General features: G+C 38.7%; 1 protein-coding gene across 4 annotated transcripts in view; it reads right to left on the bottom strand.

The window, feature by feature from the left end:
• Positions 1-461: 461 nt before the first annotated feature.
• Positions 462-27,939, bottom strand: part of clec16a (C-type lectin domain containing 16A) — a 41,232-nt gene continuing 13,754 nt past the window's right edge. For all 4 annotated transcript variants that reach the window (XM_057345427.1, XM_057345426.1, XM_057345429.1 and 1 more), the window contains 13 exons: positions 27,190-27,310; positions 24,890-24,990; positions 21,346-21,465; positions 19,638-19,747; positions 18,668-18,712; positions 17,270-17,320; positions 16,892-17,020; positions 14,600-14,720; positions 10,353-10,504; positions 10,063-10,267; positions 9,560-9,700; positions 7,293-7,433; positions 462-2,458 (listed from right to left, as the gene is read on the bottom strand). In XM_057345427.1, the coding sequence (XP_057201410.1) occupies positions 2,043-2,458; positions 7,293-7,433; positions 9,560-9,700; positions 10,063-10,267; positions 10,353-10,504; positions 14,600-14,720; positions 16,892-17,020; positions 17,270-17,320; positions 18,668-18,712; positions 19,638-19,747; positions 21,346-21,465; positions 24,890-24,990; positions 27,190-27,310 (1,853 nt within the window). In that variant the 3' untranslated portion in view covers positions 462-2,042. The remainder of the gene's footprint in view (positions 2,459-7,292; positions 7,434-9,559; positions 9,701-10,062; positions 10,268-10,352; positions 10,505-14,599; positions 14,721-16,891; positions 17,021-17,269; positions 17,321-18,667; positions 18,713-19,637; positions 19,748-21,345; positions 21,466-24,889; positions 24,991-27,189; positions 27,311-27,939) is intronic.

Below are 27,939 nucleotides of genomic sequence, written 5' to 3' on the forward strand. Positions count from 1 at the left end.
CATCGATTTCATGGGAAATGGACAAAGACAAAAAAAGCTCACTTACTATAATGAGGAATGCATTATGTTATCCTCCATCACCAAGATCTCCAAAAACTACAAAACACTGACCCTTACGAAAAAAGGATGACCAACAGCTTTAACAGTTTAATATCCCCTGTTGAAAACAACAACAACATATGCTGAGTTAAGTATGTTTTGATGCTGGTTTAAGATGGTGAGGAACCAGCACATGACCATCTTAAACCAGCACAAACCAGCATCAAAACATACCTAACCCAGCATATGCTGTTTTTTTCAACAGGGTAGTGTAAGATTTCTCCAGAACGGTGAAAGTTTACTGTTGCGGATAAAAGATAAAGTGTGGGAAGAATTTTAGGACAGATTAAGATTTAAGACACTTGGTTTATGCATTTATGACAAAGTGAAATATGGCGAACAAGACGAAAAAGACCAACGTGTACATCAGAATAATTTATTGCATGACCTTGATAACTCCAGTTGGTAAATTATAATATTAAACCAAAAACAAAATTTTACACTATACATAAAATAAGACTTGTTTTATGCCCCAATGCCTTATTTTTCAACAAACACAACTTCAAAATACTGAAATAAGCAGAATTAACTGTATTGCTTTACTGTAATATTTTTGAAACTCAGTCAATAAAGGTTAAATCTGGGTGTAGCTACCACACCGCCTGTTTCAGTGCTGCACGGAAAGAATAAGTGTCTCGTCAATGTGCTACCATCATATTTTACATTTCAGTCCATTAGTGGTAACAGTCAAACTACTTGAATCTGTAAGTAAAATAAATGACTTCATATTCATCTTTAATGACTGTTATTGCACACCAAAATAAAATTAAACCACAACTACATCACACCCAGCTTCAATTATGCATGTTCAGCAAAATATCTTGATGACTCCTGGAATATCAAGTGAGTTAAAGTATAACATTCAAATCCACATAAAAAGTAAATGCGGTCTCATTTTATAAAAATGGAGCTCGTTTCGGAGTACATAAAGCAGTTTGAGAAAGAAAAAGTGTTCGCAGATTACCGAATGAAACAAATGTGTGAAGGTGGAAGTGACAGAAACTCCCAATAACAGAACTCTGTATTTTTAAATCAATGCCGGTCAAAGGGTTTATGGGTGCTTTAATGATTTAAATCATCTTAAATGAACTGACCAATAAACACAAGACACGTCCGATTAAGCGCATATCAGTTTTTTTACAATCTCTAAAAGACAAAACAAAAGCTGTTAAAACCCCACTGCTGAAGTGCAAACAAACGTTCAGTCGCATTAAAATATGCCTTCAGAAAAGAGCACTGCTAAACCGACCCACAGGTCTTTGTACATTCCTCAGTGTTAAGACTAGCAAAATCAAGTGGGCATTCCCCGCTAACCCACTAATATTTTTTACATATTCATATAAAGACAACCTTTCCTGTCTGCCTGCGCAGTATCATAAAAACATACACGCAAACAAACAATCAGAAAACAGTCACGCGCACAAACACACGGCTGGTTCTCTCTTAGCACCATCGAAAGAACAATACATACATACACACACACAAGCAAGCACACACACACACACACACACACACACACACACACACACACACACACACACACACACACACACACACACACACACACACACACACGGCTGTGCTTTGAGCAACTCCCATGAACTCTAAATAACATCATTGTTCTAGTAAGAGCGCTGTCTTCTGCTGAAACACATCACAGTCTTGATGTAAAGGAAGGTATTTGGAACCGCAGTGTTAAGTCAACCAGTGTTGATATAGTGACTGTCTACACACAGCTGAAACAATGAGAGCCTGAATCGCTAATGCCAGAAGCATGTACAAACTAGCTTTACTAGCCTGTGCAATTCTAGGACACAATCGGTGACTGTGCAAGATGAATGCAGATCACTGAAAGTGCATGGAATGACCTTCGGTAAACATTTGGGCTCAGAGTTTTAGTATTTCTGGTCAACTTTTTGGAGTGCTGTTATGAACTCCATCCATCAGTCTATCGCAGTCTCCTCCTCTAGATCTGGGTTGTTCTCTCGGTCACCTGTGGGGTCCGTCTCCACAGATTCCCTCACTTGCGTTGAACCCTCAAGCGAGTTCATTTCTGATGGTCCAGACTCAGGAGATACCTCGTCCTCCTCAGGTATAACTGAAATGTCCTTTTTGTCCTCCTGCATGTGTGTTGATCGTTCGCCGTCGTCTTCTATGCATCCAAGCATCGGCGTCTCATCACAGTCTGCAGGTGGCTCGTCCTGGACGGAAGACTGGGTGCTGAAGGAGCGTAGGCGAGGTGGGTCAGCGGGGGGAAGTAGGGTCAGGGAGTCGACGCTCAGAGTTTCGGCATCATTGTCGGACAGTAGAGAAATGGTGGGCTGTGGCGTAGGGGTGAGGCTTGGTGCCAAGGCAAACCCTGAAACGAGAAAATCAGGGCTGGTCAGAGCACACAGAGAGTCACACGAGTGTGTGGGAGGATGAATGCAAACACACGTGCAGCTTCATCTATTCAGAACAAAGGCAAAACAAGCAAAGGGAAAACTGCCTCCATATACAACATAGAGGTCAACACTGTGAGGTGGTTTGTAACGTGTTTCCGATAAATATAGTTTGTCAAATCTGCCAACATTTCAACATGAATTATGACAGAGGTGGAGTGAGCAAAGCCTTGATGTCATAAAGTCAATAGAAACGCTTATGATGTAAAGCTTAGGTGTGGGATGGACAGCAGATGTGCCAACAGTGAGATGGTGAGTCAGAGATTTGTAAAGCTTTGTGCCATGAATATGATTGTAAAAGGAGGAACCTGAATGGCAGTGCCATGAAACGGAAAAGTTAAAAATAAAAACGTGTGAAGCGCTTTTCGTAAATACGTTATAAATAGCGAAAACGTGACGACATTTTAGTCCTGTGTGAGCCACCGTAGTGCTTCGAAAGGGAGGGGTGAAGTGAGCCATTGGTTGCAATTCACAACCTCACCACTATATGCCGCTAAATTGAAACACTGGACCTTAAACATTCAAGAAAGATTAATAAATGCTGAAAAACAATATTGCTTATTGTTAGTTCATGTTAGAGAATGCATTAACTAACGTTAACAAATACATCCTTAATTTCAAGTGCTTACGTTTCGATGCTTCATATTAGCTTCACTGACAATTCATGAATTACCTATATATTATATTTGAATGGAGTTAAATGTCGAAACGGAGAGAAACAATATAGTTTTGATTCATTTAAACTGCATAAGATAGCAATAACAAAAAAAATGTAGCTGTGTCCAAACCTTTACATGCCACATTGAAAGGAGTCAATATGGTTTGACTACATGGTTTATGCACTATGCCATTCATTTTCAGAGCAGTTATGCCACATCAAGCTTATCAATACTCACACAAACGCTATCTTAGTCATTGTTTTGGTTTAGTAGCACAATGCAGGTCACTGGAGACTAGGGGAGCCACTCTTTACAGTCTAAGCAAACAGCATCACACGGACATGCCTGTTACGTGTATGTGGAGCTTTAAACCCACTCTCCACCTCGCCTGTCACCGTCTGACAGAGAAAACACGCACCTCCGGCATTCCCTGACTAGAGAAGAGAGGGACAGATCAAAGGGAGAACAATGACACGCATCCTATAAGCACGCACAGCGTTTAATCTGGAGGAAAACGTACTGTTAAACCACCAGACAGACAGATGCGCAAGCACCAAGTATATTTGTATAACAAATGAATATGAACAAGTTCAACATGCAAAATACACTGTTTACAGCCATATAAGGACACAAAGTGGTGGATTATGAAAGAAAAACTAAATCAACTTTTTGTTTGGCTGTGTCTGACAACATATACATTACATTGTATGCATTTGGCAAACAGTTCTATGCAACGTAACTTACAATGCATTCAGGTATACATTTTATCGGTTTGTGTGTTCCTGGGAATGGAACTGCAAATGTGGATGTACGACTACATGCACGAAGCGTGCTTAGACAGAGATCGAGGGAGAGGTGGATGTCTGTCTCGCCACAAATCCACCCCTCTACAACACAACGTCATCTGCAGCGGCTGCTGTTTCTAAGAACTCCTCTTCAAAGACGACGCACACCACGAGGCACTAACCAACACTCAATGTGGTCACCTCACACTGCTGCACTTGTCGTTTTGAAACCGTGCGTTTGTGACAAGCCCCTCATACCAACACCTTCTCTTGCTCACGTGACTACATAGACTACAAACGTGAAAGGTAACATACAGTAATAGTGTAGTTCAAAGCAGACCATCATAGCGGTTCAGAGAATAAAACGTAAAAAGATACGAAGTGAAAGAACCAAAAAAGCCCATGACCGTATCAGTGAAACGCCTCCGCCACACAGACAGAAATCCGTAGGTGACTTCACAGAGGCCACAAGAATTACTCCGCGTTCAGAGAAGTTCCTGGTTTTTTTGTGGTGTGAAGACTGCGAGCTTTCAGGTTTTTCCAAAACCACACCCGACCACCCGCAATCTACTTAAAAGATGCTTTCGGCCCACACACTGATTAATAACAGCCTTTCAGCTTCCCAGAGACTCTCGTCCAATGAGACGGCTACTCAGCAGTAACACCGGTTTCTCAGATGTGTAGTTGGTAGTTGTAAATTACCCTTCCATTTAAAGATGTTTTAGACCATTTTTAGAACCTGTGTATGACTCTTTCTTCTGTGGAACACAAAATATAAGATAGTTTAAGAAATGTGTCGATGGTTTTGTGTCCATACAATGGAAGTCAATGGGGGCCAATGTTGTGTGGTTACCAACATTCTTCCAAATATCTTCTTTTGTGTTCTGCAGAAGAAAAGAAGTCCTACAGGTTTGGAATGACATGAGTGTGAGTAAATCATGAAAGATGCTCATTTTTGGGTGAACTGTCTCTTTAAATGGAAAAAGGATTTGCTGTTAACAGTGTGTAAATGTACTGCATATGCTGTGATGCTTTAAGCTCGAAAGGAATATCAGAGAGTTATAAGTCTTAATCATGTACTGTTGCTTTGATACTGCTGTGTCAGTTCATAATCCTCCTTTACATATTAAGCACAATAAACACAATAAAGTGAATGTAGCAAAGGCAAAATAATGAATGGTTTCAATCAAAAGGCAGGAATGACAACATGACATGACCCTTGTGTTTTGTATTTGACACAAGCAGCTTGGGTAAATTAAATCAAAGAGGAACAGATGGTCTTTTAAAAAACAGATGTCAGAACTTTGGCGCCAAAGGAAAACTGACCATGGGAACATGGTTAAAGAAACAACGCAGAGCTAAATTTTATGCCGGAACCTTAACATTAAAGGAAAAGTGCAGGTAAAAATGATCTCGATGCATGTCTGTGACAAAACATGCATATGACAGCGAGTCAATAAGATGCTTTGTTTTCATTTCAATTTTGATAAAGGTAAGCAAAATATTAATCATTTTCTTTCACAAACATATAGTTTCACTTTAGAATACATACGGTAACCCAGTTGAGTCGTTTGGATTACTTTAATAATTGATGCATGTGCTTTAGGGCAGTGGTTCTCAAACTAAGCCCTAAAATGCATCCGGGGGCCACAGATTTTGTGGCATTTTATGAAATATAGAAATTTATGATAGATTTTATGCAATCAAACATTACAAAAACAAGACCACAAACCAAAAGAATGTTCCAGCATTTTATAACTGAATATGTTATTGGTATAATTAAAATTTTACGGTTAAGATTATAAGTAGGGATGCACCGATGTATCGGCCGCCTATATTAATCGGCCGATATTGGATTAATTTAACACCATCGGCATATCGGCAATAGCATGAAAAAGGCTGATACCGATGGTTTTTTAGGGCCCTATTATTTCCGTGATGCGGAAAACACGGATGGAAAGTAGCAAACACGCCAGAAAGTACCACTGAACAGTTTATAAAATTCAAATTGTGCTATGAATAGCGCTAATAATTATTCAGTTGCTGTTTAAATATGCAATCTGCTTGTTCTGCGTGTGAATGACTGGTGTGGTTTTGTGTACTGTAGTGGACTTTTAGCATCTGGTGGACGCGAACACACAAACTGATTCAGAGCTGCTCTAAAAGAGTTTACATCAGGCGCATTTTACCGTTTCATCTGAGAGAAGCTGCTGTCAAACTTTGGGGCAAGCTGTCAAAATTAAAGTCCGTCGTCAAAATAAAATTCCAGTTAACCTCATGACAAAACTGCTACTAAAAATGTACAAAACTAGTAATTAAATGTAAGTAGACTTAAAACAGCAAAAGAAAAAAACATAAGATGTAAGATACTGGTTCATATTAACATAGTTGTACACCACAAAAAAAAATAAAACAGAATCCAGAAAAATAAAAACGGAAAAAAATTAATTTGGGAAAAAATAAAACGGAATTTAGGAAAAAAATAAAACGGATTTCATGGGTCCGTAGTTTATTAATTAACTGCATGGAGGCAATGAGTTGGATATATAATATCCAAAATAATTACTGTAAATAGCAACAGCACAGACTTTATTTAAATTTATTAAAGAAATGTTCAATTTTAAGTCAAATTTGAGTTAGTTTTTAATAAAAGAAATATTGGATAGCAAAAATCACCTTTGAAGATTGTCATGTTGTCTTATTGTATTTTTATCTTAACTTACATTTAGGCACATTTACACTTGTGCCTCTCTTAAAATGTTAAATGAATCCAATTCATGTTCAGTAAAATTAATTTAATTGTATATTTCTAGTATTTCTAGTATTGTATATTACTGTATGCAATTGACCATTATCGGTATTGGAATCGGCCGATAGTTGTTTGTTAAAATCATCGGACAAAGAAATCCTATCGGTGCATCCCTAATTATAAGTCTTTATATGAGGGGCCGCAAAGCGATGCACTCTACACAAAGGGGGCCTTACAACGGAAAAGTTTGAGAACCACTGCATTAGGGAACTTTACCATTTTGTGTACCATGTAAAAAAATAACATTTATATATAAACACATAAATACAAAGATATTCTTTTGTGTTTAACTAACAATATAATGTGTTGGCAATGGCATGAGGGCGTGTAAATTATGAACATTATTTAATTGATATCATTGAACACTGATCTATTTAGTGAACAAAACAAACTTTTAAGTTAAATAATATGCGTGCTCAGATCGAGTATCTGCACGTGTCTGAAGTGTTTTGGTGGTTTAGTGGAGTGGCTGTCGAATGGTTAAGCGTGTGTTTGTTACCTGTTTGACTCTGTGTGACAGTGTGTGTGGATGCACCGCTGCTTGCGGTCGAGTCGCAGGGTCCAGTGTTTTCGGTAGAAGGTGGTGAGGGAGAAGAGGTTGATGTGGCACTATGCTGGGCAACGTGAGCAACTGCGAAACCTGGAACACATGTGCACACACTTTGCTTAGCCACAGACAAAATCACTAACTGACCTGACACTTTTTTTTATTTCCAACATAACTGAATTATTTTGGTTTTGAGCTGAACATATGAATTCCAACAGGTGGCAAACACAATAGCTGTCTAGCCGCAACAATTTTCCCGTTTACTTTCACGGCCATCATTCAATACAAAAAATACATGAATTCAATAAGAGGACACATGCGCCTCACTATATCAAAAACCTATGTGTATGAAACAGCTGATTATTTTATTTTGGCCACAAACAACAGCAAGCCATAGCAAATAAATGTGAATTCATCCAGCGCACATATTAAGCCCTATGAAACACTTGGCAAAATGTCAAGAGTTCTTGGAAGCACAATTCTTTTTACCTGAACTATAAGCACGTCATCAAAAGAGACTGAAAGACTATTCTGAGTCATGTGTTTCTCTGTACAGACAACTAACTTTTTAAAATCTCTAAAATTCTAAGTGTCAGTATATTTAGAATATAGTAGGAAATTTGGGGGAAAACACGACAACTAATTCAAAATCTTTTACTTGATGAATATAGTTCTAAAGTTACAAACATGGCTATAGTATTTGTTTTACAGCTAGTCTACTTTAACGGAAATTCAAACATGTTAACAAAGAAGCTTTTAAACAGATGTCGTTTGTTAGGATCTCCAGCCAAAATTTGACGTTGATAAAAGATCAACTATCAAGCGAATCTGATTTCCTTTACACCACACAATGGCGTTTTTCATCAACAGGTGCCTAAGAGACGTTTTGAATATTTACCACTGGGACAGGGATCACATTCAAATTCGCACAAAACTACTGGAATATTCCCCACTAGTATGGAAAAGAAGCTAACAATATTATGACAGCACAGGATCAGAGTAAGTATCACCTAAAAACCTAGCACAGACGAAACAGAACAGCAACTTTGAGAAGTACTAGAGAAATTCTAAGGAAAACTAAATTAGGATGTGCAATTTGCAAGTAAAGTCTATGCAGATCGCAAAGGAGAAGTAGCAAGCCCACTTTTTCATCATTGTGGTATTTCAACTTATTGTTTGAAAGAGCAAAGAAAAACCCCCCAAAATATGAAAAGGAGGTGAGTGTTCTCAAACACACATTTACTAAATATAGTTTATGCTGTAATAGAAACAGGAACCTCTGAAGCTGTGAACGTTTTTGAAAAAATGAAAAATTTAAGACCATAAATGACAGTCAGACAAAATCATATACAAGAGCAAAACACATACCGGTCAATGACGTATTTTCGTCATGCCAATTTTAAAATACAAATAATATTAATATCTATTGCAGTTATTCAAATAAATGAAGATTCAAATTTTTAATTAAGTGATTTTAGTGTTTTTCATCTATGAATTAGCCATAGCCTTAAAAAATGTCATGTGGTGAGACATGTGTCGTGATTTATCTTAGAATTAATTAATTTCCTTGACATGCTTAACAATTTTTTGTACATATCTTTAGTATTTAAAGTGTTTGAAAAAACACAAAATAATTTTGTCCTCTAAAAGGGATACTTCACCCAAAAATGAAAATTCTGTCATCATGTTCCAAATGTGTATAAATTTCTTTGTTCTGATGAACCCAGAGAAAGATATTTGGAATAATGCTTATAACCAAACAGATCTCAACACCCATTGACTACCACATGATAATTGGTCATTATACGTCATTAGACCATATAGACCACTTTGCAAGATGTATATGCTGGTCCAGTAGCACGTCCGGTTTCATTTTTTTTTTTTTTCAAAATCTTACATATATAGTTAAATCTTAAAAATATTTTCATTCTGTTATGGTGGTTGTGTTTGTTTTCTGAAGTGGTCTATATACATTTATGAAAAAACATCAATAATAACAGCAAGTAAAACACTGACTATGATAGGGGCATGATTATGATCTAATGTAAGATCCCAGGTTAAAATCCCAGACAAGAATATGTTTGCTATTATTCTGAAGTATGACATAACATTCAGCCTCCTGACTCAGACCTCTGGAATATTCTCTTGAAATGAGTAAGCGTGGATCACAGCTGGCCCCTTGATCTTTTGTGATTTCCTCTTTAATCATTCACAGTTACCTGGAACTTTATCTACAGAGGCGAAGGCTGGGCCTCGTCTGGACTGGTCATAGAAACGAAAAGGCAGCAGTGATGATGCAACCGATGGCTGGCTGAAGCCCAACACTTCAGTAGAAGGCTGAACGGGGAGGTCAAGTAGAGCTGCAGGATAAATGATTAAACACAGATGAGAAAAGACAGGAAAAGATGATCTATTCTAGACTTATCATAGAAATATTTTTAAACGCACACACACACATTTACAGTAAAAATGAATGAAACGGACTGTTAGAGCAGATAAAAAACAAAAAGCGAATTTCCTCATAACAGCCTTGGATATTTTCACATTTAACCTTAAACATCTGCTATCCATTCATCTAAAATGTTATTCTGGCTTGTGTATGTAGAGTAAACAAAATAAACATATCTTCTGTAAACACAAGATACAAGATGCTCTTTAAAGACACAGTTTATGACTTTGGCTGCAAATAGATTTTATAACCGGCAAAGTGCCAGGAACCGACCTGCTATCCGCTGCATTTTCATGCGCCTGGCCTGGATGCGGCCCTTGGCGAGTCGCTGTTTGGCGATGATGCAGCGAATATGATCAGCGAAGATGAAGTTGGCCTGCAGGATGGGGATGGGCTTGGCGTGAGGGTTAGATGTGGGCTTGTGAATGATGATGTTCAAAGCCCTGCTGTCATCTTCCACACCGGAAACCTGCATGTCCTGCGAAAATATGCATGGGATTTATATCTGATCTGTCTCGTTGGAACAGTCCACACAAGAATTAGGTCCATGGGTTGAAGCAGACCTGTAGGAGGCCGGCAAACTTGACAACACCCCAGCCCAGACGCTTGGAATCTGGTTCCACAAGACTCATCTGGTACACGTCCACAGCCAGAAAGCGCTGAGCTTGAACCCCGTCTTTGCTCACCACCATACAAGCGATAAGATCACTGTTATCTACAAAACAATTATAAACAGACAAAGGGCTTTGGTTAAAAACGATCATGGTCATGGTCACACATTTATTAAAGCTGCAATCTGTAACTTTTGCCTCTATATCACCATCTCATTTTGAAACGCAAAATTCCATGGTACTCATCTTATCTTAAAGGGATAAGGGAAATTCTGTCTTCATTTACTTCCATTTCTTTGTTCTGATGAACACAGAGAAAGATATTTGGAAGAACGCTTGTAACTAAACAGTTCTTGGCCACCAATGACAACCATAAATGTCTTTGCTCAGTTGAACCAAAATATCTTCTTTCGTAAGAATGCAGGAAGGCAAACAGTTCTGAGGCACTTCTGACTACCATTGTAATATTTCCTCCTATGGAAGTCAATGGTGGCCAAGAATTGTTTGATTGCAAGCATTTGTCCAAATATCTTTGTGTTCATCAGAACAAAAAAATGTATACAGATTTGGAACAACTCGAGGGCGAGTAAATGACAACAGAATTTTTATTTTGGGGTGAACTTTCCCTTTAATATGAAATTCCAAAGATTGCAAATTGATCACCAAAATAAATCACTAATGCGCATAAAAGTTCAGGTTATGAAAAGCAACGCTGTGCGACCAAATGTTCAACAAACACAAAATCAAGATACAGAAGTGCAGATGTGTCTGATACACAAAGTTCACCTCGGCTCACCTTTAAGAAAAAGCGCTACACTTACATTAAACACAGTCATCTATTTCCTATTGAGTGCAAATGTCAGTTCAGGATGAATTTAATCACAATTCGATCAAAGAGTGCAAAAGAGTGAGTGAGAGTTAATTTGGCATGAAATCAGACTGCAGTCAGACATGCGGGAGTTTTCAAAAATACTCCAGTGAGTCATGACCTACACAGAGCATTGTCAACCAGGGCAGAGGTGGGCCAGGGGTAAATAAAAAGAGTCATAGTTACACACAGTGTCGCTTGCAAATAGCTCAACTGGTATCTGAAACGGTGGCATCACACCTGTGGCTTGGCAACAGCATCTGCAGTTCCTAAGAAGTCACACCAGCAGATTGGGGAAATACTTTAGAAGTGAAAGGCAAAGTGCCGCTAGGCATGCTCTCGGGTTCTCTACCCAGGAACAACCATTCCATGCAGTTATCATGTAACACAGCTACCGCAACCAAGTCGTTTACACACTGAAAGATATATATGAGGTACATTAGCTCTTTGACATTTGACTAAGGGCAATGAGGACGCATTTTTTACAAGGTGGCTGGTTTTGGTTGATTCATACTATACTAGGAGCATTTACTGTATGTACAAATGCACAGACCAGGCGATCTCTCTCTCTCTCTCTCTTTAATAGAAGTGATTTCAGTTCTCAGCCAGCGTGTGGGGAGGGGTGTTGCATGCGCATGTACCATGTGACCAAGTGGGTGATAAAGTTTTTCTGAGAACTTCTTCAGAACACTTCTTCATGTCATGCTGTTTGTGTAATAACCATAATGTGCATGCAGGCTAAAAACGGAACTAAGCGGCGACATCTATTAGTTAAAAAAAGCCTTTATTAAAATGCATAAATTACAGCAAAGAATGGAAACGTTCAGAAGGAACGTAGGCTCACAAAATGCGCCGTGAACTATTGTGTTGTGTGCATGCATCACTTCCTGTAGGTCTAAAAATAACAGGCATCAGTGGCACGTCAGTATGGCAGCTCTATCTGTCTGACTGTCTCGTCTGTTCCAACTACCGACTGATGATCAATTACTGGATTCACACTCAAAGGACATCAAAAGAGAAACATTATCTCAAATCGCGATGATGCAAGACGTGGCATCTGTAATCTGTGTAGCAGTTACTATGAAGTAGGGCAAATTCACCCTCATGTCATTTAAAACCTGTACATGACCCTTTCTTCTGTGGAACACAAAAAATACATTTGAAGAATGTCTCCGTGGTTTTGTGTCCATACAATGGAAATGTAAACTTGTTAGGTCATTGGCGTTCTGCATAATATCTTCTTTTGTGTTTTGCCGAAGAAAGGAAGTCATACAGGTTTGGAATGACACAAGGGTGAGTAAACGATGAAAGAATTTTCATGGTTGCACGCTGCTAAGAGGAACAAAATGACATACAAAAGCAATATAAAAGTACGATTTTCAAGTAACGTGCAATCTTTGCTTTTGAAACAGACTCATTTTTACATTATCAATCTTTACAGTCATGGTCACACATTTATTAAAGCTGCAATCTGTAACTTTTGCCTCTATATCACCATCTCATTTTGAAACGCAACATTCCATGGTACTCATCTTATCATTTCCTGCAAAATCTGACACAGCTTAAAGGGATACTCCACAGAAAAATAAAAAATCTGTCTTCATTTACTCACCCTCAAGTTGTTCCAAATCTGGATAAATTGAACAAAGAGAGAGATATTTGGGAGAATGCTTGAAACCAAACAGTACTTTGTCATCATTGACTGCCATAGTAGGAAACATTAAAATGGTAGTCAAAAGTGCCCCAGAACTGTTTTCCTTCTTATATTCTTCGAAATATCTCATCTCGTGTTCAACAGAACAAAAAAGATACAATATTTTTCCTACTATGGCAGTCAATTATGTTCCAGAAACAATGTCAGTTGCTAACATTCTTCCAAATATAATATTTGTGTTCAATATTTGAACAATGAAATGTATACAGATTTGGAACAACTTGAGGGTGAGTAAACGATGACATCATTTTTCATTATTGGGTGGAGTATCCCGCTATACATTAAGTACATTAACATTAAGTTAATGTAAAAATTATTATAAGCTTACAATCATGGTAAGGTAAGGAGTTTTGAACACTGTGTTTGAGCATTTGCTCGATAACTGATTTGTATCATTTTAACTCCAAAAAGTTCCAGATTGCAGCTTTAACCAAACGTACAAATGTGAAACTTAATAAGCAATATGTCATAACCAAGGTGGGGGAGCGGGTTAGGTGACATTAGGTCAACGTTCACTTTCAGAACTGCTTGGACTTTCTACCACAAAAAAACTCATTTTGTGCATCCCAAAAGAAATTCATAAGTGGGGTTTGAAGAATAAGACAGGATTTGGGTATTATCATATTTGGCTAAACTATAAAACATGCCTTTGCCTAGTCACTTAATCTAAGTCTGACCTAACACTGCTCTTGACAAAGTACTTCTACACATTTCCCAATTCTGGCGAAACAAATTGTACAAACCCAGACCAAATGCAAGCAACCACATGCCGTGTGCATTAACCCTTTTGTGCACCAAATGCAGCATGACAGGAAGTTACAGTGGGCTGAATTTGGCAGCCAAATCTGAGCTTCCTCCCACCTGCTAACACTTCCAGGGCCTGTCCTGCCCACTCCGTGACCGCTCAGACTGCTCAGACTGCCTTACTGTCAAATGCGAGACGTACTGGAAGAGCTTAAGACAGCTTCCCACAACGGCTGCAGGCCTTAGTGACAGTGGAAGTTCTGAGTCAGTTCTTCTACACACACCCCCTCTAACCTGTCAAATTGAAAAGCCCTGAGGTAACCAGGACATCTGGACATAACTGACCAGGAGGTGCCAAAACAAGGGACGGGCGTGCAACACATGGTGATGTGAGAATCGGTTAACAGTGCAAACCCACAGATTGCGTGAAAAAAGCGTATGTATACAAAACACGATTTCAACATGTGCGGTACACAGTTAATGAGAGATACAAAAGGAAGTAAGGTCAACAGATGGAACTTAAAACCAAGGAGACCCAGTTCGTAAGAAATGGCAATTCCACGTATTTTTCTTGCAAAAATCAATTTGCAGAAGCATGTTTAACGAACTGCGGTTTATCTGATATAGCAAAAAACAGAGCAAGCACAAAATTCAGCGTATCTTAAACACTCAGAATTGTCGGGAAGCTTTGTGTGAAGAGAGTGGAAACGTCTGATGATAAAGCATTACTGCACCATGATTCATTTACAAAAAATTGCATAATCTTGAATGCCAGCTATTGTTAATAAGTTAAGGAGTGCTTTGACAAACAGGAAAGCGTTTGATCAAAAATCTTCAGATGACGTGATGTGACGTGACACTAAAAGGCCTTACTGAGGTCAAGCACATCGTCCGTCTTGATAAGATCCTCCGGTCGAGTGAGAGGAAGCTGGGTCTCTGGTTCACCCTGTAGCTGCAGGGATAGCGAGCGCAGCATGAAGAACACACGGATAGCCTGAAGGGACACATGCAGGATCAGTTCAAGATGTCACAGCGATAAATCAATGGTGACAACGCAGAAATAACAGCTTTAATCCTCCTGGAATTTGTTTATATAAGACAATTAATAAGGCCTTTTGGCTCAGCGTTCTTTTGCTTGTGTACTTTGCTTCTTTAGAGTTTAAATATTATTCTTAATGTTCTCAAACAAAAAACGATAGTCTCATTTAGACAACAGTAGAGCTGTAACGTTACAAGAAACTAGAATTCAGCGTTACTAAGGGTGCGTTTATATTTGGCATTAACATGAGATCTCGGTGATCCGAACAAGCAGATCGGATCTTCAGACAATCAGGACACAGCGCGTTTGCACTTGTCAACAAGTGGCTTCCACATCTGGATAACTGATCGGATCTCTATAGTTTCCCGCCCATTATTTTAATAAGCCTGCAATTTAAAAATAGCCCCGGTGCTGGGAGATTTCACACAACACGTATAACGGGGAGGATGAGCATGTTACACATTTGATACGCAGCCATGTTGAACTCGAGGCAGCGGTGGGAAGTAAACCGCGGTTAAAACGATTAATGATCTTATATGTGAAAGTATAAGCAGAGGACGTTTGTAAAATGACACAAGCTTTTGTACTTGAGCTGTGGCGGGTTTCACTCGCGCGCGCGCACACACATACACACAGACTCTAACGGTGTTTTTAAACACATCATTTGTTTATTCATGTCACAGACACATAAAATAATCACATAAGTAGGCCGAAGTTCCTATGATCAAAAGCGACCACTTACATCGTTCTCGTCTATTTGAGTTGGTTCGGATGAAAGTGACAGCGCGTCATTTCTTTGTCTGCTCCCTAAATAGCGTGTTTACTAACATCAGCTATAAGCAACAATCTTGTTTCGGTGTGTAAATGATATATACGGTGTATTCAGAGCTCCGTTTCAAGCTATCTTCTGGGGACGATACGAGACACGGCAGCAGCCCTCGGGACAGCGGGAAAACGGAGAGTATATTACGCCGTATGCTATACAATAAATACACACACACGCACACAAGTAGCCTATATGTTGGAAACAAGCTGGTATAGTGTTGCTATTCGTGTCTGTGACATGAAAATAAACAAATGATGCGTTTAAAAACACCAGTGGCGCTGTGTGTGCGAGTAAAACCCGTTCGTGGCAGTCACAAATAACAATATGTGTCACAAATATGAGATGATAAAGCTGAAGTGGTCAAGAAAACATCTCGTGTGATTTGACATACATCCTCTGTAGGCTGCAAATAATGCTACACTGTAATAAAGTATCCACGATCATTTTGTGTGAAAATGAACAACTGTGCAAGAGTGCGTGAGCAAGAGTAAACTTTCTTCTGTATTTGTCATCTGCTCCGCAGTCTGACAGGTTTCGGACAGACGAGAGAATAATGACAGCAGGCGGGGTTTTCTGTGAAGTTGTGCCGGTAAATGTAGATAAACTGTCTGGATTGCGTTTACATTACACTGAGATCCGATCACAATGCGTCCTCGACTACCTCTGGATCAGGACACGCTGATCGGATAACATTCCAATCAGAAGCGCGTTTACACTTGTCTTTTCAATGTGTATGTGGACAACATCCAGATACAGGTCGCATGTTAATGCCAAATATAAACGCACCCTAAGTAGTGTGCAATACCCGTATTAACACAACTTCATTATGCAAGTTAAATATTACATTTTTTTGATTAAATGAAATGTAGCCTCCAAATGTTTGTCAAGCAAACAGTTCTGTGCAAAGTGGGAACTGTGGTTTTTCCAAGTAGACAGCCAGACCAGTAGGACATGTCAACAGTGAGCAATGCAGAGCAAAGATGCAATTATACATTTAGATATCAAGCATTTAATTAAACATTCGGGAAGAAAATATAATGACATGGCATCTTATTATAGCAACTTACACTATCCAGTCGAGAGTAATGAGACTGATCCCTTTTTCCCTACAAAAACCTGTCCCACAGTTCCAGCACTACTCCTACTAAATTCTTTTTAAACACATGAAATAGATTTCTGAGAACTTTTGGAAGCCTTCCCAGATGCCTTGAGCCACACACATGGGACAAAGAACGGCATTTCTAGCCTACCAATGGAATCCTATGTGTTTGTGCTTTCAATACGAGCGTGTATCTCTAACCCTGCGTGTCCTCTCCACATCTCCACACGGCAGTCTCTTCACAAAGTCAATGCCAGTAAGGGGGGTGCCGGTGGGAGGCAGTAAAATGGACGCATCCATCATAAGATACTCCACGTTCAGGGGTTTACTCTACACACAGAGAAACAGAGAAAAATGTGAATCTATCAAAGATAAGCAATACTCCCAGGAAACGTTTTGTAAGAGGAAGAAATACAATAAATATTAGTCGCTCCTTTTTCCAGTAAATTTCTACTATTGGGATGACAGTAGTTTCCTTTCGCCTCAGAAGCAGGATGCACCGCTGCATCATCAGGTTACGACCAACAATAAAAATGAGATTGTAAAAGTGACTAAGCGTATATGCTCTGTAGGCCTTACCATCATGCTTCTGTATTCATCCTCAAACATGTCCAGGAAGATCTCCTCCCCCTGCAGGAAGTGGAACATACAAAAACATTATCGTAAAGAAATGGATGGAACACATAAAAGCGAAACTAAACTCCACTGGGAAAAATAAACACTACTTAAAACCTCCCTTTGGACTAACAGTGTGAACACATTATTGCGAAATACAGATTAAGCCTTTGTCTCTCATTCTATATTAGGTACACTCTGTTAAATAAGACTTCATGATTTAATATTAAAACTTGACTTGTGTTAGTCCCTAAACCTTTTTCACCCAAACTTTTCTGCATGTTTACATTTTTAACTAAACATCATTTAGTTTGATTTATAAGCCGTTTTTCTCATGGGGACCAAAATATGACCCAACAAAAAAATGTACTGGAATTGCTCTCTTTGTGAGGACAAACACAAAAAAGCTTTCAAAGATTTGAATAAGGATAACTTTTTTGAAGAACCTAAAAGACACTTGATTTAACATTTCTTGGTCACTGCATAATTTCCATACTTCAATTTGATGACTTTCACTTGTCCAACAGATTTGACAACTTCTCTATTACTCTAAAATGAAGACAGGAACAGTAATAATGAGGGCTGATGGAGTATGTACAATCATTTGTCTGGCACTGTACATGTCTGGCCTATTTCCTGGAAGAGCTCAGACACAGATTCGCAATAAAAAGAAAACACACCAGAACGTGACAGATACCAAAACCCAATCCCTCCCCGGGCTCACCATAATTTAAGAACGGAACGTTCAGTACTGTGCTTATTTGTGTACAGTGCGCATATCCTGTTGTGCTACTGCTAACTGATAATAAAGACACGGGATACCATAAAGAGGAATGCTAAGCTTGCATATCGTGTTCAGAAAAAGTTCTCTGAAAACAAAAGCGACTACAGTTCCCTCATACGGTAAGCAGAATCATGCCAGTATACTCGAATTTCACAAGTTAGAACGACTTCGTGGAACAAAAAGTGCTATAGCCTGCAGTACAGCCTGGAAAACAAGCAGCACAAACTGTGTCCATACACGGTGATCTTGCACGAACCTGCCACAGTCCCAAAGTCTCTGTCTGATTAAAGCATTCGCTTTTGTTTAATCGTAGCTCGCTTTTGTAAGAAATGCTTGAATGTGAAGAAGCCACCGAGCGTGTTGACATGTTTTAACAGGAATCTGCTGGGATTTTCCCAAATATTAAAAGTCTTTTGCTCAGCTGTGTGAGGCTAAGACTTGAGGGGAAACACTAGGGATAATTACTAAAAAAAACATTTTTAACACTGAACTCTGTCACATGTGGTTTCTGTAAGTACCTGAAAACGGGTTAACTTACGTGAGACTTAAAAGAAAGTAAAACCAAAAAGAAAGCTTGCCTTATAAAATCTCCTCAATAGGTGAAGACTTTCTTCTCGAGCACCCTAAAAAGAAATCATCATCATTGAGTTGTGCAACGCAATACAAACAACCACAATATTATTATGAGCTTCCTCTGAATCTAGTTTCAAAATAAGCAAGAAGTGTTAGCCAATGTAAGAAAATTACTGGGAAAACCAAAGTGTGCATACTGTAAGCTAAACAAGCGATAAATCAGAAATATATCACAAGCATATCGAATCATCCTGAATAAGCCAATTTGAATGAATCATGTCATTTCTTTTAAATGAACTAACCCGGTCATGAGACAATATTAATGTGAAAAAGTACGAGAAAAGCCAAGACTATAACAGTATACTGTGATGTATCTGACAACAAATGAATGTGATCATTAGTTTGATGTCTTATTAATTATATCGTATGGTCATGCTACTTTATAAAGGTTTACATGCATTGTTTATAGTAATTTAACTATAACTATATACAGTATATAGCCAAACCAAACATTATTCAGACACCAGATATCATTTTTGATATTTTTTTACTAGTGGGTGCATGACACCATAGTTCATTAATGTTAATTAGCATAGCAAAATAAAGTCAACTGTGACACATTATACCCCAAAATTCATCATACAGTGGACTACCAGTAAAATTGATTAAAAATTGGGCCCCAACACTTACACAGGTTAACTCTGAGTTCTTGTCATGTTTTAGTACCATTTTCTAAACTATATGGAATAAACTGTGATAATGTGAGAAATGTTAAAGGTGTCTGAATAGATTTTGGTTTGACTGTATATGCTGATAGACATGGGCAGGTAAGGTCACAGGTTCAAGACACAACCTTGAGCTCTGAACGGCAGCAAACACTGCTGTACTAACTACAACAATCAGTTCTAGCATACATTTCATTCTGCTTTTCTGACATTAAAATGCTTGAAGTTCTGCGCGTCACAAAGTGCCTACCTCCAAACAGGCCAAATGGATGTCCTTTATAATGCACTGAGAGCTACACAGGACCGACTGTTTCAGGAGGAGACAGCTCAACTCCATGGTGGCAAGACGCACCTTCCCATCTGAGACACACAAACACCCATGTTAGCTTTTACAGTTTTGGTTCTGGTGCGATGATATAAAACAAAGACTAGCTTGTTTCTACCTTTAAGTCTGAATGAAGGTGGTTTCCTACCCCCCCAAAATTCTTAGCTTCCTAAACTGTGATAGGCTGACTGAGACCAGTTTTTACTGCACCTATGCATTGTTGTTCTTTTGTTTTCCCCTACTTTTAGCAGACGCTTTCATCCAAAGCGACGTACAATGACGAAATGATTTGCTGCATCCGGGTTACCGTGTGTTATAAGTTTTGAGAGGTTGTTATCTGGGAATAACGAACCTGCAAATGTCGCGACTGGCCAATCAGAATCAAGCATTCCAACATGTGTAATAAGCATGGATGTCACATGAGTGGGCGGATAGCAGGATGAGAGGAATCACGACCACTTTTAAAATGAATTGCACTGGAAGCTAAATGATAGACTTCATGTATATTGAAAAAAGGAATGGACATATAACAGAGGTGAAATTGTAACTAGATTTACTGTCATCATAGTGTCACAACAGATCCTCAACAGAAGTGTCAAAAGAACAAAGTTACAGAATCACGAAGCATGAGGATAACAGCTCATCAAGTGATTAATCGTTGACTCGACATTTTAATCCAAAGCATCATGTGTTGATTTCTACGACTTGATTTGACCCTGGACTGCCTCATGTATTACTATAACTATGCCATAAACACGTCAAACACATCATTATTTTTTCATACTCATGTCATTCATCACATGACTCTTTCTTCTGTGGAACACAAAAAGAAGATATTTTGAGAAATGTCTCAGTGGTTTTGTGTCCATACAATGGAAGTCAATGGGGGCCGATGTTGTTCGGTTACCAACATTCTTCAGTAGATCTTCTTTTTGTGTTCTGCAGAAGAAAGAAGGTCGTACAGGTTTGGTTTTTCATTTTTGGGGGTAAACTGTGCTCCAAGTGACCACTGGTGGACTCTGGTTCATAATAAAGGTGCGTGATGCCTCTGATCGATAGTCGAGTACTAATGATGAGCACCAGAAAATACAGTTCAGTCCAGGAAAATGTGTTCATCTAACCCTGTTATGACCTGGTTGTGAAGCAAGTCCGAATGTCAACATATAAAATAAATTTGCCAAAATTCCTCTTTATAAAGGTGAAACAGCCTGACAGTTAGAGGAAGTTGGTTGCATTTACGGTTACTCAAGGTTGTGGCAAAGGTTACACATCTGAAGAAATGTGTCAACCTATTATCATAGACATCAGGAAATGGTAATGTACAAAATATAAAAAGGGAACTTGGGGCAGGTTTTGATTGCATCCATCAGAATTCAAATGAATCACAAACACCGGTCTGATAGTACCGGCTTATTGTATTTTCTTCCTGCCTGCACGGCCTTATTAACATCAGCCCATGTTTCACAGAAACAGTTATTATACTTTAATAAACATTGTTTCTTTTTTGAGCATCTGGCTTGTTCGACAAGTTCAGACGCAACAATAAAATCCGCAGAATAAGCACGTCTAAACAAGCAGTTGGTACAGTTCAGAATGATTCAGTGAGAAGATGCAGGTGAGATTGCATGTGTACCTGGCTGAGCGGCCTGGCTCATGATACGAATCACTCTCTCCACTAACACCTGGCTGTAAAAGTTCCTCTCCTCATTTGGCACGGGCAGCTGGATCTTCTCTAGGAGCTCCAGGTTTATACCTGCACGTACACATATGCGTGCATCAACATGAGGGATCTAAAGACCAGTCTGCGATGATCCTTTCCCTTTTATCAGAAGCCATCAGAGTGCGGTTAAGCATCTTTTACTGGAACTATGCATTATAAAAACAAACAGTCTTCTGACAAGTGATGTGATGCTATACAGTGTGATTGTACATGAAAACATAAGGTTCTTAAAGGTTCAACATCACCAGACAGGGAATATTTATGTTGTGAATAGACTTCCTTTAAACAAGAAGTATAACTTGGAGTACGTTTACACGATGAAAAACGGAAAAGTTTTTCCTTTGCGTTTTTGAAAAGTTTCACCACGACAGCATTATCAAAACGATCTGCATTTACATGGATCTGTGACTCAGTTTTCAAATGAAAACGCACTAGTGAAGATGCTGCCCATCGACACTGAAACGTCTGAAAACGCTTACATCCATGTAGTAAAACCTAAGACACGTCAGCATGTGTCATTTCTGTGAGGCCTATATTTACTTTCTGCCTTATTATGTCGAGGCAATGCGCAGCATAGTGGAGTCTATTTTTAAATAGACAGACAATGAGGTAACTTAGAGATGTTGAAGACTATAAAGCGAAAAGTTAAACTTAACTCACGCTCCGCTGCCAAACAATAACTGCGAGTAATTAAATATTCCATCTCCTAAAATGCAACCTAAAGCATGCATGAACTGACATTAACGCTATCAAACAAGAGAAAAGCCGAAACAACTGCGTCGCATGACAAAAAACGCATCATCGTTTTTTTAAACCCCTCCGTTCTCCTCATTCACACTACAACGTGAAAAACTGTGCTTGGACACTGGACGCGCAAGCGGCGCATTTACAGCGCAAAGCATGTACGTAGCTTATGGCCGCGTTTATTAAAACATTAAAATATAATCGACATTATTAATCACACTTACAATATCAAGGGGAATGAGATAAACAAGTATGCCATTATTGTGCGGTCCTACAATGAGGTATTTTGATATTGAAATTAAACATATTCATTCATGACAAGAAAAATAAAAAGTAAAGGGAGTGAATGTGTGTTGTTTCCCGGTTTTCTATTTAAAAGGTGTGCCATGAGATAGCCTACCTTTGATTATACCTGTGTTTGGGAACCCCTTATTTATATTATCATATATGTTGCTATAGTGTCATTATTTACTCAACAAAAGCGCAGAACCCGGAACATATAATCAACAGCTATAGCAGGAAAAAAGGCTTTGTATTTGACAAAGTTAGACCAACACGATCCAAAAGCTATTTGCTGCCGTGGCAGGTTAACTTTTCTATCATTATAATTGCAGCATAATTTGTAGCCAGGTTTTCACGGTTTAAATGCACTAAAATGCTTCGCGGATGGCGCCGTCTTTAATTTAGCTAAAAAATTGCTGTGTCGCTGCAGTTTGACTTTATACAATCTTTCTCTTTAAATATACTCAAAATTGTTTGGGTTGCCAGCTGACGCACCTTATTTAGATAATATCATTAAAAAGCTAACAACCATAAGTGTAAAGACAATTATATTCTTTGCATGAAAACACATCAACATAATGGTATTTTTAAGTTTAGAATTTTATTTGTAAAGACTGCGATGTAAATAAGCTTTTTCCACAGTGGCCACTAGCGGGATAAACTCGTAACGGTGATAAGGTAAGGTCCGAACGTATAACTTACAGAAGGTATACTTAACTAAGAAGGTTTCGGGAAACACATATTAACGATAAGGTACAACTTAAGAACGAAGTAGCATTAAGAAGGTTTCAGGAAACGCGGCCCAGATCATTCACACTGTAAAACTAATCAGGACACCACACAACACAATATGTTCATTGTCGATTGATTATCGATATGATTATTAATCTCTCTCTCTCTCTCTCTCTCTCTCTCTCTCGCTCTCATAGGCTACAGGTCAAAACCAAACAGACATGGAGATAGAAATGACATAGAAAACGACTTCAATGGATGTACAGTTAGGGCCATAAATATTTGGACAGAGGCACATTTTTTGTTATTTTAGCTGTGTATCAATATGTTTTCGAGTTACAGTTTTATTATAGATATTGTCTTAAAGTGCACACTCTCAGCTTTATTTAGAGTGTATTCACATCCAGATTATCTGAAGGATTTAGGAATTACAGCTCTTTGATATGAAGCGCCCCCCCTTTTTCAAGGGACCAAAAGTAATTGGACAGTTGAATAAAAAGCTGTTTCATTCACAGGTATGGGCTTTTCCTTAAATATAATTTTATTCCTTAAATAACTTCCGGGTTATGCCTACAGACTGAAAGCGTAATACGCATGCATATGACGTCATCGTTTTTGGAAGAGTTTACACAGAAACAATAATGCAGTCGTTTTCAAAAACTTGCACTTTGACAGCCGTTTTCAAAAGTTTGCGTTTTCAGTCCCCCAAAACGCTGTTGTCGTGTAAATGAACAGCCAAAACACATAACAAGTTTTCCGTTTTTAGTTGAAAACAGTCTTGTGTAAACGGCCTCTTAAGGTCTATAAACAGCATCTCTGGTACACCAGATGTATGTCTAAATAATTACTTAATTAAACATAATAAGGCAGCTTAAAATGGTTCAAATCATAAGATTTCTTGGAAAATTATCTTTGGGTTCTGCATTACTTAATGACTTCCTCCAGGTGGGGTTTGCTAAGAGTAAATAGTGCCTTATTGGTAACGGTCACGTGACTTGCAGAAGTGAAAGTAACCAGGTTTATTTGTTTAAAGTTTTGAAAGGTTGGATACTACTTTGCACAGACAGGCTTGTTAAGTAATTTTATTACAAAAGTCACACGCACGTCCACATGTTTAAATGTTTAAGCAGGGTATAATTCCAGCTAGTCAGCTATGCCTTCAACGCAAGCCTATTACTGCACACACGTTATTGATGTAAATCAACATTATTTTCTGTGATAACTGACAGAAAAATAATACTGTGGGTGTAATGTCAGGGAAGTGTTAAATAAATAAGGGATAGTTCACCCAAAAATAAAAATTCCATCATCATTTATGTACGCTCACGTCATTCAAAACCGACACTTTCTTCTGTATAACACAAAAGTTGATATCTGAGAAACGTCTTGTGGTTTTATGTGTATACAATAGAAGTCAACAGGGGCCGAAGTTGTTTGGTTACCAACATTCTTAAAAATATTTTGTGTTCTGCAGAAGAAAGAAAGCAATACAGATTTGGAATGACGTGAGGGTGAGAAAATTATGAATGTATTGTTATTTAAGACTGAACCGCCCCTTTATCCACTGCAGCTGTGACTTTAAATGGTCTTTTAAAGTACAAGTGATTCACTCATACAGCTTAATTCAATTCATTTAAGCATTTCTTTGTGTGCAGTGGCGGTTTCTAGACTGTCTGGGTTGAAGAGACAGATCAAGTACCTTTACTGTGAGACACGGCATAAAGAAGACAAAGCACAAACAGAGCTTGGTAATCGTCAGTGTCGCAATCCAGTGAATTATACAACATGTCCAGGAAGGGCCTAAGAAAAAAACAAACACAACGGTCATTCACTTCTTATTTCTTTGAAAATCATGCACACTTATGGATGTAATAATACACGTGGATGTTTGACAACATAATCTTTTGTTTCTTGGCCTGAGTTCCTCACTTTATTATTGAGTTATATTACACTGCGTTCCAAATTATTATGCAAATGATATCTTTCTCTGGTTTTCCTAATTTGTCGATGCAAATTACAGTCAGTATAATTTTCAAGTAATCAACAGTTAGGGTACATTTGGAATTTTATTGAACAAACCTCCCACTGACAACAGTATTTATTTAAAAAATGAAAAACTCAAAATGCACTGTTCCAAATTATTATGCACAACAGAGTTTGAAAACATTTCATAGGTTGTAAAAAACTGAAAATGGTCATTTGTTGAATTTGCAGCATTAGGAGGTCATATTTACTGAAATCAAAAGCTATTTCAATCAAAAACATCCTAACAGGGCAAGTTACATGTTAACATAGGACCCCTTCTTTGATATCACCTTCACAATTCTTGCATCCATTGAACTTGTGAGTTTTTGGATAGTTTCTGATTGAATTTCTTTGCAGGATGTCAGAATAGCCTCCCAGAGCTGCTGTTTTGATGCTAACTGCCTCCCACCATCATAGATCTTTCGCTTGAGGATGCTCCAAAGGTTCTCAATAGGGTTGAGGTCAGGGGAGGATGGTGGCCACACCATGAGTTTCTCTCCTTTTATGCCCATAGCAGCCAATGACACAGAGGTATTCTTTGCAGCATGAGATGGTGCATTGTCATGCATGAAGATGATTTTGCTACGGAACGCATGGTTCTTCTTTTTGTACCATGGAAGAAAGTGCTCAGTCAGAAACTCTACATACCTTGCAGAGTTCATTTTCACACCTTCAGGGACCCTAAAGGGGCCCACCAGCTGTCTCCCCATGATTCCAGCCCAAAACATGACTCCGCCACCTCCTTGCTGACGTCGCAGCCTTGTTGGGACATGGTGGCCATCCACCAACCATCCACTACTCCATCCATCTGGACCATCCAGGGTTGCACGGCACTCATCAGTAAACAAGACTGTTTGAAAATTAGTCTTCATGTATGTGTGGGCCCACTGCAACCGTTTCTGCTTGTGAGCATTGGTTAGGGGTGGCCGAATAGTAGGTTTATGCACAACTGCAAGCATCTGGAGGATCCTACACCTTGAGGTTTTCGGGACTCCCGAGGCACCAGCAGCTTCAAATACCTGTTTGCTGCTTTGCAATGGCATTTTTGCAGCTGCTCTCTTAATCCGATGAATTTGTCTGGAAGAAACCTTCCTCATTCTGCCTTTATCTGCACGAACCCTTCTGTGCTCTGAATCAGCCACAAATCTCTTCACTGTACGATGATCTCGCTTAAGTTTTCGTGAAATATCTAATGTTTTCATACCTTGTCCAAGACATTGCACTATTTGACGCTTTTCGGCAGCAGACAGATCCTTTTTCTTTCCCATATTGCTTGAAACCTGTGGCCTGCTTAATAATGTGGAACGTCCTTCTTAAGTAGTTTTCCTTTAATTGGGCTCACCTGGCAAACTACTTATCACAGGTGTCTGAGATTGATTTCAGTGATCCAAAGAGCACTGAGACACAATACCATCCATAAGTTTAATTGAACAATATAAAATTAAATGTTTACGACACTTAAATCCAATTTGCATAATAATTTGGAACGCAGTGTATAGGCAAGGTGTGAACCACAAGCCTCTAAATCATGTCAAAACCAATCTGTAAGCTTCGGAGAAGCAATCACAGACAAAACGTTATGTTATATAAACATATTAGATTGAACCCCGGAGATAAATGCCTTTATAGATCTTTATCACTGCTCTAGATTTTGCCCAAACAGAGTATTTCTGAGAATTTCACAGACATTGCATTAACTTCATAGCTCATATAGGCTAAATACATAAATAGGCACTTAAAAGCTTTGGAGAGCAGTCTGAACATGTCCTGGACTTCTTTTTGAAGAGAGCTCTGAAGCTCCATAGTTCAGATTTAAAGGAACCAAATTTGACTACCCAACTATAGGATCATCTGTTCATGCTAACAAATACTAACACTTTACAAAGAACTACACTTTGTGTGTGTGTTTGTCTGTATTCGTAATCCCAGTTAGCTCTGACAAACGTCTGTGTGCTCTCATTTGTGTCCAAGTACCTGTTCTTCTGGACTTCAGATCTAGCAGCCGCAGCGCTCTTCTCCTCATCTGTAATGTTTTGTTCGGTTAACGTGGACACATCAGAGATCCTGCACTTCTCCATCACCACCATCTCAATCTCTGCAGAACACACACACACACACACACACACACACACACACACACGCAGACATATCCACACAACATATAACAGCAGAGCTGGATTTGGGCATCAGTCAACGGAAGATACCAGTATCAAACCTTCACATTTTTATATCTAGATCTTCCATTTCATTAACTATACAGGGGTGAAAATGTCTATGACAGACAATCAAACAAACTTTCAAACACTTCCGCAGCATACATTACACCTACACAACATTTCTTCAAAAGTATTCTATAATACAAACAAATATGGACAGCAAAAATAGGAATGTGTGGAAATGTGTGTTCACACTTTGTGGCGCTTTGAGTACATCAATGACCAATAAATAAATCTCATAATCAGTTGAAAATGTCCATATGGGAAAGACAAGTATATAACACAGATAAATAAATGTGACTAAATACATATGACACAGGGCAGGGGGTGAGGTGGAGAGCACAGAATGAATGTGAACCAAAGTGACTGTGTTTAAATAAAGAAATGGTGTGGGAAGGCAGCCATAGTGGGATGCTCTCGGAACTGACGTGACATGATTTGGGATCAACATCCTTGGTTGGTCCTGAAAGAACATAACATTGGGAATGGACAGGTTGATGTTCTACAG

This window comes from Triplophysa rosa, linkage group LG11 (genome assembly GCF_024868665.1).
Source record: "Triplophysa rosa linkage group LG11, Trosa_1v2, whole genome shotgun sequence".
NCBI lineage: Eukaryota > Metazoa > Chordata > Actinopteri > Cypriniformes > Nemacheilidae > Triplophysa > Triplophysa rosa.